General features: G+C 38.1%; 1 protein-coding gene and 1 long non-coding RNA gene across 5 annotated transcripts in view; one reads left to right on the forward strand and one right to left on the reverse strand.

Moving 5' to 3' along the window:
• DTHD1 (death domain containing 1) overlaps nt 1–14,205 on the reverse strand; it is a 66,696-nt gene that overhangs the window by 18,406 nt on the left and 34,085 nt on the right. For all 4 annotated transcript variants that reach the window (XM_070612983.1, XM_070612985.1, XM_070612984.1 and 1 more), the window contains one exon: nt 12,051–12,295. In XM_070612983.1, coding sequence (XP_070469084.1) covers nt 12,051–12,295 — 245 coding nt within the window. The remainder of the gene's footprint in view (nt 1–12,050; nt 12,296–14,205) is intronic.
• Nucleotides 1–14,205, forward strand: part of LOC139082327 (uncharacterized) — a 37,770-nt gene that overhangs the window by 16,844 nt on the left and 6,721 nt on the right. The window contains exons 3-4 of the long non-coding RNA XR_011538225.1: nt 5,148–5,275; nt 11,132–11,218. This is a non-coding gene — a long non-coding RNA (uncharacterized lncRNA). The remainder of the gene's footprint in view (nt 1–5,147; nt 5,276–11,131; nt 11,219–14,205) is intronic.

A 14,205-nucleotide genomic window follows, 5' to 3' on the forward strand; every position in this document is an offset into this window, starting at 1 on the left:
CTGCCTCAGGAGCTGAAAAGTTCAAGATAACAAGAAAACCACCACCATAGGCTATGGCGGCTCTGTTCCAAAGCTCAGTTTCAGCAAAAGGTACAAGCAGTCTGGCTCTTTGAAAGATCTAGATTTGCCAAACCCCAAAGGGGCAAAGGATATGAGAGGCAATATGACAAAGGGTTAAAAGTGGCAAACATCAAGAAAGCCAGGAGCTGGCTTCCTCAAAAAATAGGGGGAGGTGGAACAGCATTAAAAAGGAATGACTTTAAAGTCTGGGTCCTAGTACAGCCTCTGACCCCGTGAAGTTGTGCGAGTTGAGGCAAGCCATCTAAACTCTCTTATTCAACTCTCTAACTGGTGAGAGATGCTGGTTCTTACCTTTGAAATATGCTGTGAGGGTCAATTAATATAATGTCTGTAAAGGATGTTACCTATACTCAGAATTCAACAAATAGTGCTAGAGACACACAAACCAAATGCAATGAGTGGATATATTTTGGACTTTTTTTTGAACAAATTCACTATAAAAGAGAAAATTGAGTTAGTAGGTGAATATAAAACATCTATGTAGAAGATGCTATTAAGTAATAATTACTGATTTTATTGGGTGTACTATGTTATTGTGGTTGTATGTTTTTTTAAAGTCCTTACCGCTTAGAGAAACATACTACAGAAATATTTATAAGTAAAGTGATATAATAGCTGTGATTTGCTTTAAAATACTCAAACAAAGAAAACCCAAGGGTATGAGATTAACCAAGGGCAAAAAATGATGGGTGATGGGCCCATGTATGCTCATTGTATATTTTCACTCATTTTGTGTGCCTTTGAAAATTTCCACACACACACACAAACCTTTTAAAATAAATAAATGAAAAGACACGAGCATTAGTCAGTAAATACCCTGATGTTGTTTTCATGGTGGATATTATTATAATTGCACAGTCAGTGTAGCACTTCCTGAAGGCATGGGCCAAAATGCTTGACCCACACAAGAAAAGGAAGTACTTCTACATAGAGAAATCTGAAGACCAGCACAAACCCACAGAGAAGTAAGATTACTGTGGAAAAAATAAGAGTTGACTTTAGAGCAAGAAGAGCTGACCCAGAGTGTCTCACTTGGAGATAAATCTAGAAATTAAGTTTTCTGGAAATGAAAGCAGGCTGCTACCAATCCTAGAAGCAATGCCAATCCATATCTTTGCTTAGCTCAGCTCTTTCTTTAAACCCATGCACATTTTAATGCAACCAAACTTATGTTATGTTTCTTCATTATCTTTTTGAATGTCTCTTAGAAAATGACTCTTTTTAAGGCTTCAATCTGATTATGGCTTGTCAAGAGGAAGGAATTAAATATCTCTGCCTTTGAAGACATCAATCACAAAAAGAGAAGCCTTAAGGTCCTTGGTAACCAGATAGACCAATCCAAGATACTCTGTCTATGGAGTTGGAACAGATAGAAGGAAGAGGTTTTCCGGGATGGCTGAAGATATTAAGCAAGCAAGGATCTCAATAATGGAATGTATATGAAGTCAGCAAAGAAAAGTTGTCAAAAGCAGTCTGGAATAGATAAATCTAGTATCTAAATTAATGTCTCCAGTCTCATTTTTAGTCTCCCAAAGGATCAAGCGGTAGACAGACCACATGGGGTTGCAGTGAGAATTAAATGGCATAATGTGTGTAAAACACTACAAACATGCCTGGCATTTGGCAAGCAGTCCATAAATGTTAACTATTGTTAATATGCTTAAAACTTTGCTCACTATTACAAGCAATTTCATCAAAAGCAGATGCTTTTGACCCATAAATGCAGCAATATAGGAGACGCTATTGATTTTAAAAGTAGCTCAACAAATCAAAGATACACTACACTGTTAGAACTTACATAAACTTCAAACTCCTCTCTTTATTGTTCCTTTTTAAAATTATAATCTCAACAAGTTTTTGTCAATTCTGAAGACGTGTCAAGGTGCCTATTCAACTCTGAGTAGTGTTCTTTCTAGAATATTCTAAGCAGGTTTTTTTTTTAAAAATTTGTTGATTTTTTGTTTTGTTTTGTGTTTTGGCCACTTGATAGGAATAGACTTTCTGACAGAGTGATATGAATGTTTTAGGGAAAGGCCTGCATAGCCACCTCTTCCTCTCAGGTCTTGCCACATTGTGTGAAATCCCCACATTAGTCACTCTTTTGAAGGCATGAATAGCTTCTGCTAAACTTAACTGTTACATGGGAAAAGAAAGAAGTAAAACTTTGTGAGCTATTAAGACTCTACCTTCAATTGCTTTATCAATGCTCCCAGCATGCATTCATTTATTCAAAAAATAGTTCAGCAAGATATTATTGAATGTATACTAGAAAATAGGATTACAAAATTGAATGAACTGTGCTCCCATTCCTGGGGAACTCAGTCACAGAAAGAGACAGGAGGTATAATGGTTAGGAGCACCACCGCTGCAATCAGACAAACTTGGGTTCAAATAGCAGCTTTGTTATTCTTAGTTATTTCCCCTCGAACAAACCTCTCTGTGCCTCAGTTTCGTCAATCACCTACCTTTTCAGTAAATGAGTTAATATGTGTGAAGGCTTTATCAAGATACTTTCTCAAGATCAAGGAATAACTTAATAAATATTGGTTATTATTATCATTACCACTATTGCTATATAAATAAAAAATATAACAGACCATACATTAGTATATATTCAAAGTGTTTCTGTTGTAGTTACAATGTGACACCTAATTCTGCCTGAGGAATTTAAAGGCTTCTTCTAAAGAGATGACGATGGAGCTAAGTGTGGAGTCATTGCTGTCACAAGGGCAGCTGTGCAAAAGCCTCTGAGGCAGTTAAGATCATAATGTATAAAATAAATGAGATTTTTAAGCGGAACTGGAGCAAAAGATGTTAGCTGGATAAATGTAATATGATGGGGCTGTGGGGGTTTGTGAAGGGCCATATATGCCAGGGTAAGTGGCTTGGACTTTGACCAATAGATAGAAAGTGTCATTTGAGAAATTTTAGGAGAAAATGCCAATTGAGGAGTTCTAGGAGACAGTGATAAAATCATACTTGTTTTTGAGAAGAACCGCCTTGTCTGTTATGTGGCCTAGAGCAGAAAAGGGGGCTAGTGATGCGCCCTCCAGGAGAAAGTTGCAATCATCTATTGGAAAGGGCAATACAAGGAAAAGTAGAGATGAAATGCAAGTGTAAAACACTTCCAAAGTAAAAACAATGCAGCACTATGTTGTATCATAGGACAACAGCTCAAACCGGTATCCTGGGAGCCACCCTCCAAAGCCTCTGCTCCACGGCTTTCTCCATTATCCTCCTCCTCCCAATCCCCACACATATTCATTCTATCTGCAACTTTAGTTGATCCCCAGTCCTAAATCTCTCTCCAACTCTGTTTGTTCTCTTCTTTCCATCTTTACTCCCATGGTCTTACATCAGGCCATCACCATATCTTCCATAAACTTCTTCATTTGCCCTTTATTTTACTGTTGTTAAGCTCATCTTCTTCTAACTTATCCTTATAGGCTTTCACAGTGATATTGCTAACAAAATTTGATCATGTCACACCCTGGTTAAAATTTTCCAATGACTTACCGTTACTTATAGGTTAAAAGATAAGCTTAATTATAAACTAACTAGATCCCTACTTCTCCACACTCAGTTATGGTCAAACTCATTTGAAGAATACCAGTGGCTGAGAAATTTTTTTTGTTTACACATATGCTAAGGATCTCTGGTTTGAATCCCTACCTTGCACATGATCATTTCATGATCTCTATATCATGAAATCAGTCACATTCTTTTGACAAATTTTGACAAAAGGCCTCATCTATAACAATTCCACAGAGACATACGGTTTACCTAAACAAGGCATTCAAAGCCTTCCATAATCTTTCCCCAACTTATTTCCAGTATGCTTTTTCTAAATCCTCCACTCCAGCCAAACAAGTCTATTTATTGTCCATTCTTGAAACATACCTTGTGCTTTGCTACTTCAGAGTTTCAGCAGATGCCATCCTCTTGTGTGGAACCCATTGCCTCTTTGTCTCTTCATCTCCAAAACCTAAACATTCTCTACATCTGTCTTGCTCTGTGAAGTGCCCCCAGACCACCTCAGCCCACAGAAATCACTCCCTTCTCTGAAATGCCCTAGCACTTACCATCTCGGTCATTCATTTGCAATTAATCATCAGTTCCTGTCTTGTGATATCAATGTATTGTTGTATTCAATTATTATTTATCTCTTGCATTGTTTTATAACTTTTAAGCTATTTGGTTGTTAGTGCCATCAAGTTGATTCCAACTCCTAGTGACCTGACTACAGCAGATCGGAACCCTGCCCGGTCCTTTTGGCCATCATCTCATCTTCCGGTGCTACATCAGACAATGCTGTGCTGCTATTCATAGGGTGTAAACTTTTAAAGTGTTTATGCTTTATTTCCTGAACTTGACTGTAATTTCCTTGAAAGCTAAGACTGACCTGTACATATTACTATTTTTTTAGGCCCTACACAATATCTCATATATAAGAGGCATTTAATTAGTATTTGTTAATTCACCTGTTGACTGATACAGCTACAGAAAAAAATAACAGTTGGAGTTTATGAAGTAGGAAATTGTTTGAATTAAAGAACATCATATTCAACCTATTAAATGTTACAATTTTAAGAGAATACATACACATCAATTACTTTTTTTGTTAAATTTTCCCAAACAGGCAAGAATATATGTGCTTCCTTTGTAAAAGGATTATTGACAGGAATATGACAATGTAGTGCACAATTCCTGCTTTACTTATACTGCCCACTGGGCAGAGAAAACCTTCCCTTTTAGGGACAGAGGGTGAAGGAGGAAGGAGGAGGAGGGGTGAGAAGGCACAGAGAAGGAGAAAGGGTACGAGGGAGGGAAGAGGAGGAGAGGAAAGAAGGGAAAGAAAAGGGAGGAGGAAGATGAAGAGGAAGAAGAGGGGGAAAGAGAAGAGAAAGATTCTCTTCTGATTAAATTGTTGGGCAAAGCACTTTTCAAAAGAGAATACGGGATCCTATTTCTGACTAACTGAGTTTTGCTCATTTTCTCCCTTTCGCATCTCATGCGCAATGTAAAGTCGATTTTTCAGTGACATGGTCAAAACTGTGTCTTTGAAGGTCATTGTCTCTTAAGGTCATTCTGATGGCTTAGAGGAAGGTTAGACTGTGCGCATGGAGGGCATGCCAAGGAAGAGCCACAATGGAAACAACTGGAAAGAGTGAAAAGGCTTGTAAAATGTTCACAGGTAAAGAAATTGACATGATACCTCTGCTTACCAAGATTCTCGTGACTTTCCTCTATAATTGTTAAGTGGTCACAGGTTAAAAGAAATTGACATGATACCTCTGCTTACCAAGATTCTGGTGACTTCCCTCCATAATTGTTGTTATGATTGTATAACTTACATGTTATTGGAATTAACTCTACTGTGGAAAGCATGAAACTAAGTTGCAGAAAATTTTTAAATCACCATTAAGTTCACTATTCCCACCCCACACACACACAAAAACAAACCTGATTTCTCTTATAGAGTTTTATTTTACAAACATATGCTTTTTCTAATCTACTTTCTTAAGAGCTAGCACTAAGGTGTTCAGTGCCATTTCATTTTGTAAATTATTACAACTGAAAAACCTCAGTAGAATTGAAGTGCCCTTGAATGTAAAAATTTTCAGTAGCTTGTAATCTTCTCATTTATTTAGTTGAGATTGTTCTTCAGTATTTCATATGGTTAGAAAAAAAATCATTTAGGAAAAAAAGCCATCCCTGGCGGGGCAGGGAGACAGCAATGAACGTCCAAAGTGGGGAGAAAGTGGTGATGCCGATGAACTGAATGTTGCACCAGCTTCTGCATGCTTCCTCCCTTTGACACAGCAAACTGTTTAATGTGGTGAGAAAGCAAGTGTTGAGGCAGCATCATTATTTGCTAGAAATCACATGCCATGAGTTCAGTTAAAAAAAGAAAAGAGGAAGTTTCAGGCTAAGCAAAACTTGGGTCAACAGCTTACGTAAATATGTAGGTTAGGTGTGACTGGGAAACTGCAGACTCCCACAGAAACAACCACCAGACCCAGAGCCCTTCTCTCCTGCAAAGCAGAGCCTCTGAGCAGACAGGAAGAGTAAAATGCATTCACAACTCAATCTGGCACAAATAACCAAACGACGCAGACAGTCACCTACATGACGATTTCAGAAGCACACACACACACCACTTCCTTCCACTTAAAAAATCTTTGAGAGTTTTTTGAAACTCACTTTGTTTCTGCCAAAGCACAAATAGAATAGAATGAATTGAATTTACTTGAATATTTTGTAAAAGGAGGATGTTTGAAGCAGAATTTAGAAAATTGTTCTTTTCAACCACACATTTTCACATATATTGATTATGTGACCATTTTCAGATCAAATTGAAATGTGAACTCTCACCTGGATCCTCTCTGTCTCTCAGACCTCATCGCCTTTCTGTATCCCTCACGCGCACACTCTTATGATAGTCTTCCATCGAGTCTTGATTAGAAGCTCACACCCATCAGTCTTGGTGCCTGCCATTTCCCTCACTGCAGCATTATTGTGGCCACACAGGCAGATGAGCTTCTTGTGACTTCTGCTCTTCAGCTCAGAAGGCACTTCTACACTCAAGCCTTCCCTGATCATCTCATCTATAAGAATACACCACCACTTCTGCCAGTTCTCTGATGCTAATGTATTTTCCTTCTTGACAGTTTTCCCTGTCCTCTTCACACTTTTGGTGCTTAAAATGCAAGTTCCATTTATGAATTCATTCATTCAACAAACATTTATTGAGCACCTAACATATGTGAGGCAATATTTTAAGTCCTTGTGATTCAGTAGTGAATGAAACAGATAAAGATCCCTGGCCAAAAGGAGCTTATGTCCTAGTTGGGGAGTGGAGGTGCACCCACGATAAACATACTAAGTGAGGAAATAAGTCTTAGAAGGTAACCATGCTTTAGAGGAAAGAACAAAATCAGAGCAAGTGAAGGAGGATCAGGAGTATCAGGTTGTGTGGGTAGGAGTAGATTGTAATAAGAAATAGAATCAGGGTAGGCCTCGGAGAGAAGTGAAATTTGAGCAAAGAATTGAAGGAAGTGATGGTGTTAGCCCTGTAGCTATCTGATGAATGGAAAACCATCCCAAAGACCTAAAGCAGAGGTTTGTGTGGCAAATTCCAAGAACTGCAAGAAGGTCACTGTGGCTAGAGTTGGATAAGTGGAGAGGAGAGTATAGGAGAGAAGGTCCTAGAAACAATGGGGACGAGTTCAAATAGAGTTGTACTCTGAGTGACACCAGGAGCCATTGCAGTGTTTGGAGCAGAGGCATGAGAAGATCTGACTGATGGTTGAAAGTCTCACTCTGCCATCTGAGTTGAGAATAGTCTATGGATAGGTAAGGGAAAAATAAGACCATATACACAGGAACTCCACTGTATGTCCTGCGCATGGGATACAAGAAGTTTAATGAGTTAACATATAAATGAATGGGATATGGAGGTTAAAAGATAAGATGTGCAGAGATCCTCACAAGCATGAAGTAATGGGTGACACGTTTTCACATCTTTGGGAATCAGACACAGTACACTAAGGTCACAACTTATACTAATGTGTATGTGAGTGTGTTTATATCTACATACCTACATGTAAATATTTACTGCTTGTCTTCTGTGTGGAAAGCACTTTTAATTTTGACAAATGCCTTCACCTAATTTATGCTACATGTATAAATATATGCATAGGTAATGTTCACTAGTGCCAAGCTCCATATAATAAGGCTACTTCTGTTTCCTGAAAAATAGCACATTCTAACGCTGCCTAGCTAAGGTCAATTTTTTTTTAAACTCTGAGCTTTATAGAAGAAATCTATTCTCACAAAAATAAAGATCATGGTTTTAATTCTCATTTAGGTATGTTAGTTTGAAAAGAGGAAAAAGTTCCTACAGCCACAGAGGCTTTCTCAACCTCAACAAACTTACCTGTAAAGACTTTGTTTAGGCATGAGGAAGGGCCAAAAGAGTGACCCTGGAAGGCCCTATACAAATCCGTCTGGGAGAGAAAGAGAACGGATAGCATGCAGGCAGTAGATTCATAGATGAAAGGCAGCATATGCTTATTTATTTTTTTATTTTTTTTTTCTTTTAAAGATTTTATTTTTCCTTTTTCTCCCCAAAGCCCCCCAGTACATAGTTGTATATTTTTAGTCGTGGGTCCTTCTAGTTGTGGCATGTGGGATGCCGCCTCAGCATGGCCTGACCGGCGGTGCCATGTCTGCGCCCAGGATTCAAACTGGTGAAACCCTGGGCCACCGAAGCGAAGCACACAAACTTAACTACTCAGCCCCGGGCTGGCCCCGGCAGCATATGTTTAAAATGTACTATTTTTAAACATGCCAGTATAATTTCAAGATTATCAATTTCAAGGTTGGACAATTTTAAGGTCTGAAGAAATTGTCTCATTCTTCATTGTTCACAAATAATTGTTGAGCATGTACTATATGCCTGGTACTGACAGTACAAACTGAGCAGGACAATGGATGTGCCTGCAGAGTCGATTGCATGCATTCCCAACCCAGGTAATGTCACCCTCCAGGAGGGAAAATTTGCTCTTGGGCAACACAAAAAACACTTACACTTTTAATTATAAAATACAAAAAAATACAGTGCATAAACAGACACAGTATATCTGTGATATTAAAATTTAATGAGGAAGGGTGGTTAGGGGAAAAAATGTCTAAAAAGACTCCTTAGGAGAGGAAAAACAAATAAACAAAAAAGATTGAGAAACACTTGTCTATTGGAAAGTGCATAATTATAGTAAAATATGATAACTACAGTGACGGGGAAAGTACGGGATATTGCGGAAATATATACGAGGAACACCTAACTTAGTATGGAGGAAGAGGTCAGGGAAGGCTTCCTGGAGAAGTCGCATCTCAGCAGAGCTGTAAGGGATGACCACTAAGAATTGCTCAGACAAGAAGGTGGGGAGTGAGTTGTGTGCTAGAATCAAGGCGGAGGAAGAGCTTATGCACAAGACCTGGACAATCACTAACACAGACTTCTGTTGAGCAAAATCTATATAAACCCCTAAGTTATCTAGTTTGGTTAATTTGGCTAATAATTCGTGAAGTCAGATAGGCCAAAGAAAACACCGCAAACTGAAAGCTGAATGCATGTCACATTTGGGACCACCAGTCTGTGTTCTCTTACACAAGGGCCTTCCTTTCCATTGTCTGCCCTCATCACAGGGAGGCCCTCACCACCTCGTGCCAGAGAATTTCAACAGCCCCCTACTTCTTTCCCTCTAGTTACCCTACAGCAGCAGGACCACATAGTGATCACAGGAAGTAATGTGCTAAACTGAGCTGCCTGGAGGGCTCCCCTGATCTATCCTTCCTCTGCTCTCAAATCTTCACGTTGATCCAAACCAACTCCTTAGCCTGCGAGCTGAGAGTTTGTATAGTGAGGCTCTAAACCACTAATTCGAGAGAATTCCAGTATTCCTTTAAGTCAATACTTCCTAAAATTTTAGAATCAAGTAGAATCGAATGGAACAGATGTCCCCTCCAGCATCCACTCACAATGATTTAGAGTGCCTATGATGTGCCAGGCACTGTTCTGATCAATGGCAATGGGGCCAGAACAGGGTAGACAAGGCCCTTCACTCATGAAGCTTGCTTCTTCAAGGAGCAAAGGTAAACAGAAAAACAAACAAATGAATACATCTAATGATTTCAATCATCGTTAAGTGTTATGAAGTACATTTTAAAAGGGTAACAGGTTAAAGAACGACTTTCAATAACGTGATGTGGGAATAAGGATAAGGAGGTGATATTTGAGCTGAGACCTGAATGATAAGGATGCAGCTTTGTGACTCTCTGAAGGAAGAGGGCCTCAAGCAGAGTGAGCAGCAAATGCAGAGGCCATGAGACGGAAGCAAAAATGCACAGAGGAAAAGCTAAGAGTGGGTATCCACCTATATGGCTATATTGTTCTTAAATATAATTTCAGAATCAGTGGTTCAATAGACTCTGCCACCCCACACATGCCTTCCAGGAACCCCAGGATCTCCCCAAAACCAGCAAGTCAAGAGTTAACGTCTCTAGGATCCTGAACTTCTGCTCAAATGGCTACTTTCAGTTTGAATGACCAGAACCCATGTCATATCATTTGTTAAATACTTTTCATGTCATCTCTACACTAAAGCGTGGTGTACAGGAAATTGTCATACAAGTTCAAGGGTGAACCTGGATGTCCTAAAATCTATGCTGTATCCTAGACCAAGAATCCTAGCTTTATCTGCTGAAGAGTCAACAGCACACAGTGGTTGCATGTGTGGGAAGCAGATATTCTGGGTTTGAATGCTAGCTCTGCCGCTTACTTCTATGGGACTATGGGCAAGTGGCCTAAAATTTCTATGCCTCAGTTTCCTGTAAATTGGAAACAGTGATAATGCCTCATAGGATTTTTGTGAGGATTTAGTGATACAAAACATGTAAAGCACTTGAAAAACTTTTGGCATATTCAAAATTATTATAATAGTTATTATATAAATTATGAATTCCTGCTAAGCTATACTCACCATCCCCACTCAAATTCATTCCATTTCCTCATCCTAACATACTCTTTTCTTCATTTTCAATGGCCAGATTTCTACCAACCTACAAAGCTCAGATAAAATGGCACAACTACTATGAAACTTCTACTAATTTGAGCTTCCAGAAAAGCCATTCCCCTCCTCTGAACAACTATTAGTACACGGTTACACCATTAGCCTAATCATTTACTATCTTACAGGGTAGTTTTGTATACATGTTTTGCATAATCTGCTAGATTATAAATCATTTAAAGCAATGCTGCCCCATAGAAAGATAGTTTGAGACATGTAAGTAATTTAAAATATTCCAATTAGCCACATAAAAAAAATGTTTAAAGCACATGAGATTAATTTTAGTAATATATTTTCTTTAACCCCATAGCCAAACCATTATGATTTACTATGAAATCAGTGCAAACAAATTATTACCAGATATTTTATATTTTTTTGCACTGAGTCTTTGAAATCTGATGTGTATTTTACACTTACAGCACACCTCAATTTGGACTAGCCATATTTCAAGGGCTCCTTGGACGCGTGTGGATAGTGGCTACCATTTGAGACAACACAATTTTAGGGTATGTATTATCCTCTATGGCTCCATATTTATCATAACACCTAACATAGCACATTCCCTATTTCAGAAGTTCAATAACTATTTCTCAAATTAATTACTTAATTTACTAATTTGTTTAAAATCAGTACAAAGTCTAACCCCATGGAAACGTATTTCTGTTATTCATAACACAAAAAGTAAAAGCATGGAAAAATAGTTTTGGCTTTCTTTAAAACATATGGTTTATTCTTCCTCTGGAATGATAAAATGAATTTTTCCTTTATGTTTCTCATTAAGAATATAGCTGAGAAGTACTAAGTCCTGGTTCACTGAAAGAAATAGTATATATAGCAACAAAATTATTTATTTGACTTGTTCAGAGAAGAAATTCAATCCTACTTTCCTAATAAGAATATGAATTTTAGATAAGAGATAAACAAATGTGTAGGATTTGGTAAGTCCCAGTAAAAATATTTTGATGTCAATTTCCTGCTCGCCACATGAATTTTTCATAGAGTGTTGTGCTCTGAAATATATTCAGTGTTTTCATAAATAATTTCCCAATTACTCTGATGCAGTTACAGAAAATGAATGACATTATTTCCATAGTCACTAACAACATATTGTTGGGACCAGATCAACTTGAATTGCTCCTGTTAGAAAAATTGATATGAAAGAAAGTGGAAATCATGAATATTCTACCACTCTGAAATCGGATCTACTCACTCTTCCTTATCAACTCTATTCCTACCTTCTTTTTTAACCTTAAGTATCCATATGCCTGCAGTATTGATTTTGGTAGAGAAATATAAAGAATTAAAAAAACATGGTAATTGGAAAGTAAAATAACTCACCTTTGGCAATCTCAACGATAATTTGCAAATTGGCAGCTGATCATTGTTCTCACTGAGTGTAACAGACTGATCCAAGCTGGGGTCTGTCTTTTCCTTGGGTACTTTATAAACCTCAATCGTGCCCTTATAATGAGGGCAGCTATAGTTTCCAAATTCATCCACCTCTTTGATTTGGAGTTCCAACCTGGGTTTTCTTTGTAAATGAAAAATAAGCTTGTGGTCTTTTCCATAATCCTTCCCATTGCCTGCGTAGAAGTAAAATGCATTTGTTACTATTAAGATATACCACGTTGTCTTACTTAATTTTTTTTTTAAGATTTTATTTTTTTCCTTTTTCTCCCCAAAGCCCCCCAGTACATAGTTGTATATTCTTTGTTGTGGGTCCTTCTAGTTGTGGCATGTGGGACGCTGCCTCAGCGTGGTTTGATGAGCAGTGCCATGTCCCCACCCAGGATTCGAACCAACAAAACACTGGGCCGCCTGCAGCAGAGTGCGCGAACTTAACCACTCGGCCACGGGGCCAGCCCCTGTCTTACTTAATTTTTTAAACTCCAAATAATTGCTTCATTTTTTAAATAAACTAAAGCTTTTTTGTTTTATTTCCTCTTGTTAAAACATAACCTGACAAAGCAGCAATGGGCTAAGACTGTGTAGATTACTACAAAGATTTCTCATCTGTAATTGGACCAGGTTTCTCTGGCTGTTTCTAGATCTAATAATCTTTGATGTTCTTTTTCTATTGCATTTTTCTCTAACAAGAAACCATTGAAAATATTCAGCTCTTTCTGTATTTAGAAAATTATTTTCACCTTTCAATAATTATCTTTTTCCTTTCCCCTAACTGTTCATATCATATTGCACACTATCATGACCTCACGATGGACATTCTAGAACTGCACTTTCCTATATGGTACCCACTCACAACATGTGGCTTTTTAAATTAAAGTTAAAATTAATTAAAATTAAATTAAATTAAATCAATTCCTCAGTCACTGTAGCCACGTTTCAAATGTTCAATAGCCGCATATGTCTAGTGGCTACTTTATTTGACAGTGCAGGTATAAAATATTTCCACCATCACAGAAATAGTGCTGTTCTAGAACTTCCAAATGGAACAGTTACTAGATTCATTTTACTGAATCTTCTATGAAAAACCTGACGAATTTCCCCCAAACAATGATAAGTTTTCTCAATTGCTCACTGAAAATACTGGAGCTTTAGTGACCATAACCTTTTCTCATAGGGGTTTTACCATGACAATCAGGATATTTTTACCTTGTCACTGCAATAGTAAAACAGACGCTGCCTGTTTCCTAAAGCATGTCTGCATTACCCTCTGCATTATCAGCAAACTTTAAAAGTAAGCTATAATGTAGCAGTTAGGATATGTTTCCGACATACATATCTAGAGCCAAGTCCAGCCTCTACTATTCATCTAAAACTGCCGTACTTATCCGGTTCTTTCCCATCTCTGAGCTTCCTGGAGACTTACCTTCCTTGTCTTTAAAAAAGGAGAGATAAAACTTACCTCCTAGGATTGCTCTGGGAATGAAATGAGATAATATGGATAAAATGATTGGTGCAGGGCCTGGCACAAAATAAGTGGTCAATAAATGATAGTAAATGATAAGAGAGAAGCAGAATTCTTCCACTCTTTTGAATCTGTATAGCAAAAAGCAACCCACTTACACTTGTTAAAGAAATGTCAGGGAGAAGCTTTTATATCTAAGAAGCAACTTCTACTCCTAGGAGTCTGCAAGTTGACTACCCAGAGCTCTCTCTCATGGAACACCTTCCCATTGTGCAGAGTGAAATAAGAGTTCAGTGAGAGATGTAGATGACACCAACACTTTCTCCCTGTTGTGACTGCTAGAGGTCATTTTGGTGAATTTCTAAAGCATAGCTAAATCTAGAATTAGAATAATTCTAGATAACGGAAGGTATAGGAGTACGTCTCTCTGAATACATCCATATTTGGGAGGAAAGCTGCCTCTTGAACAAAACAGACTTAAAGGACAGGAATGACTAGCTCGGGTTTGCCCCCTTTTTTTTGAGGAAGATTAGTCCTGAGCTAACTACTGCCAATCCTCCTCTTTTTGCTGAGGAAGACTAGCCCTGAGCTAACATCCATGCCCATCTTCCTCTACTTTATACA

Source organism: Equus przewalskii, chromosome 3, assembly GCF_037783145.1.
Source record: "Equus przewalskii isolate Varuska chromosome 3, EquPr2, whole genome shotgun sequence".
NCBI lineage: Eukaryota > Metazoa > Chordata > Mammalia > Perissodactyla > Equidae > Equus > Equus przewalskii.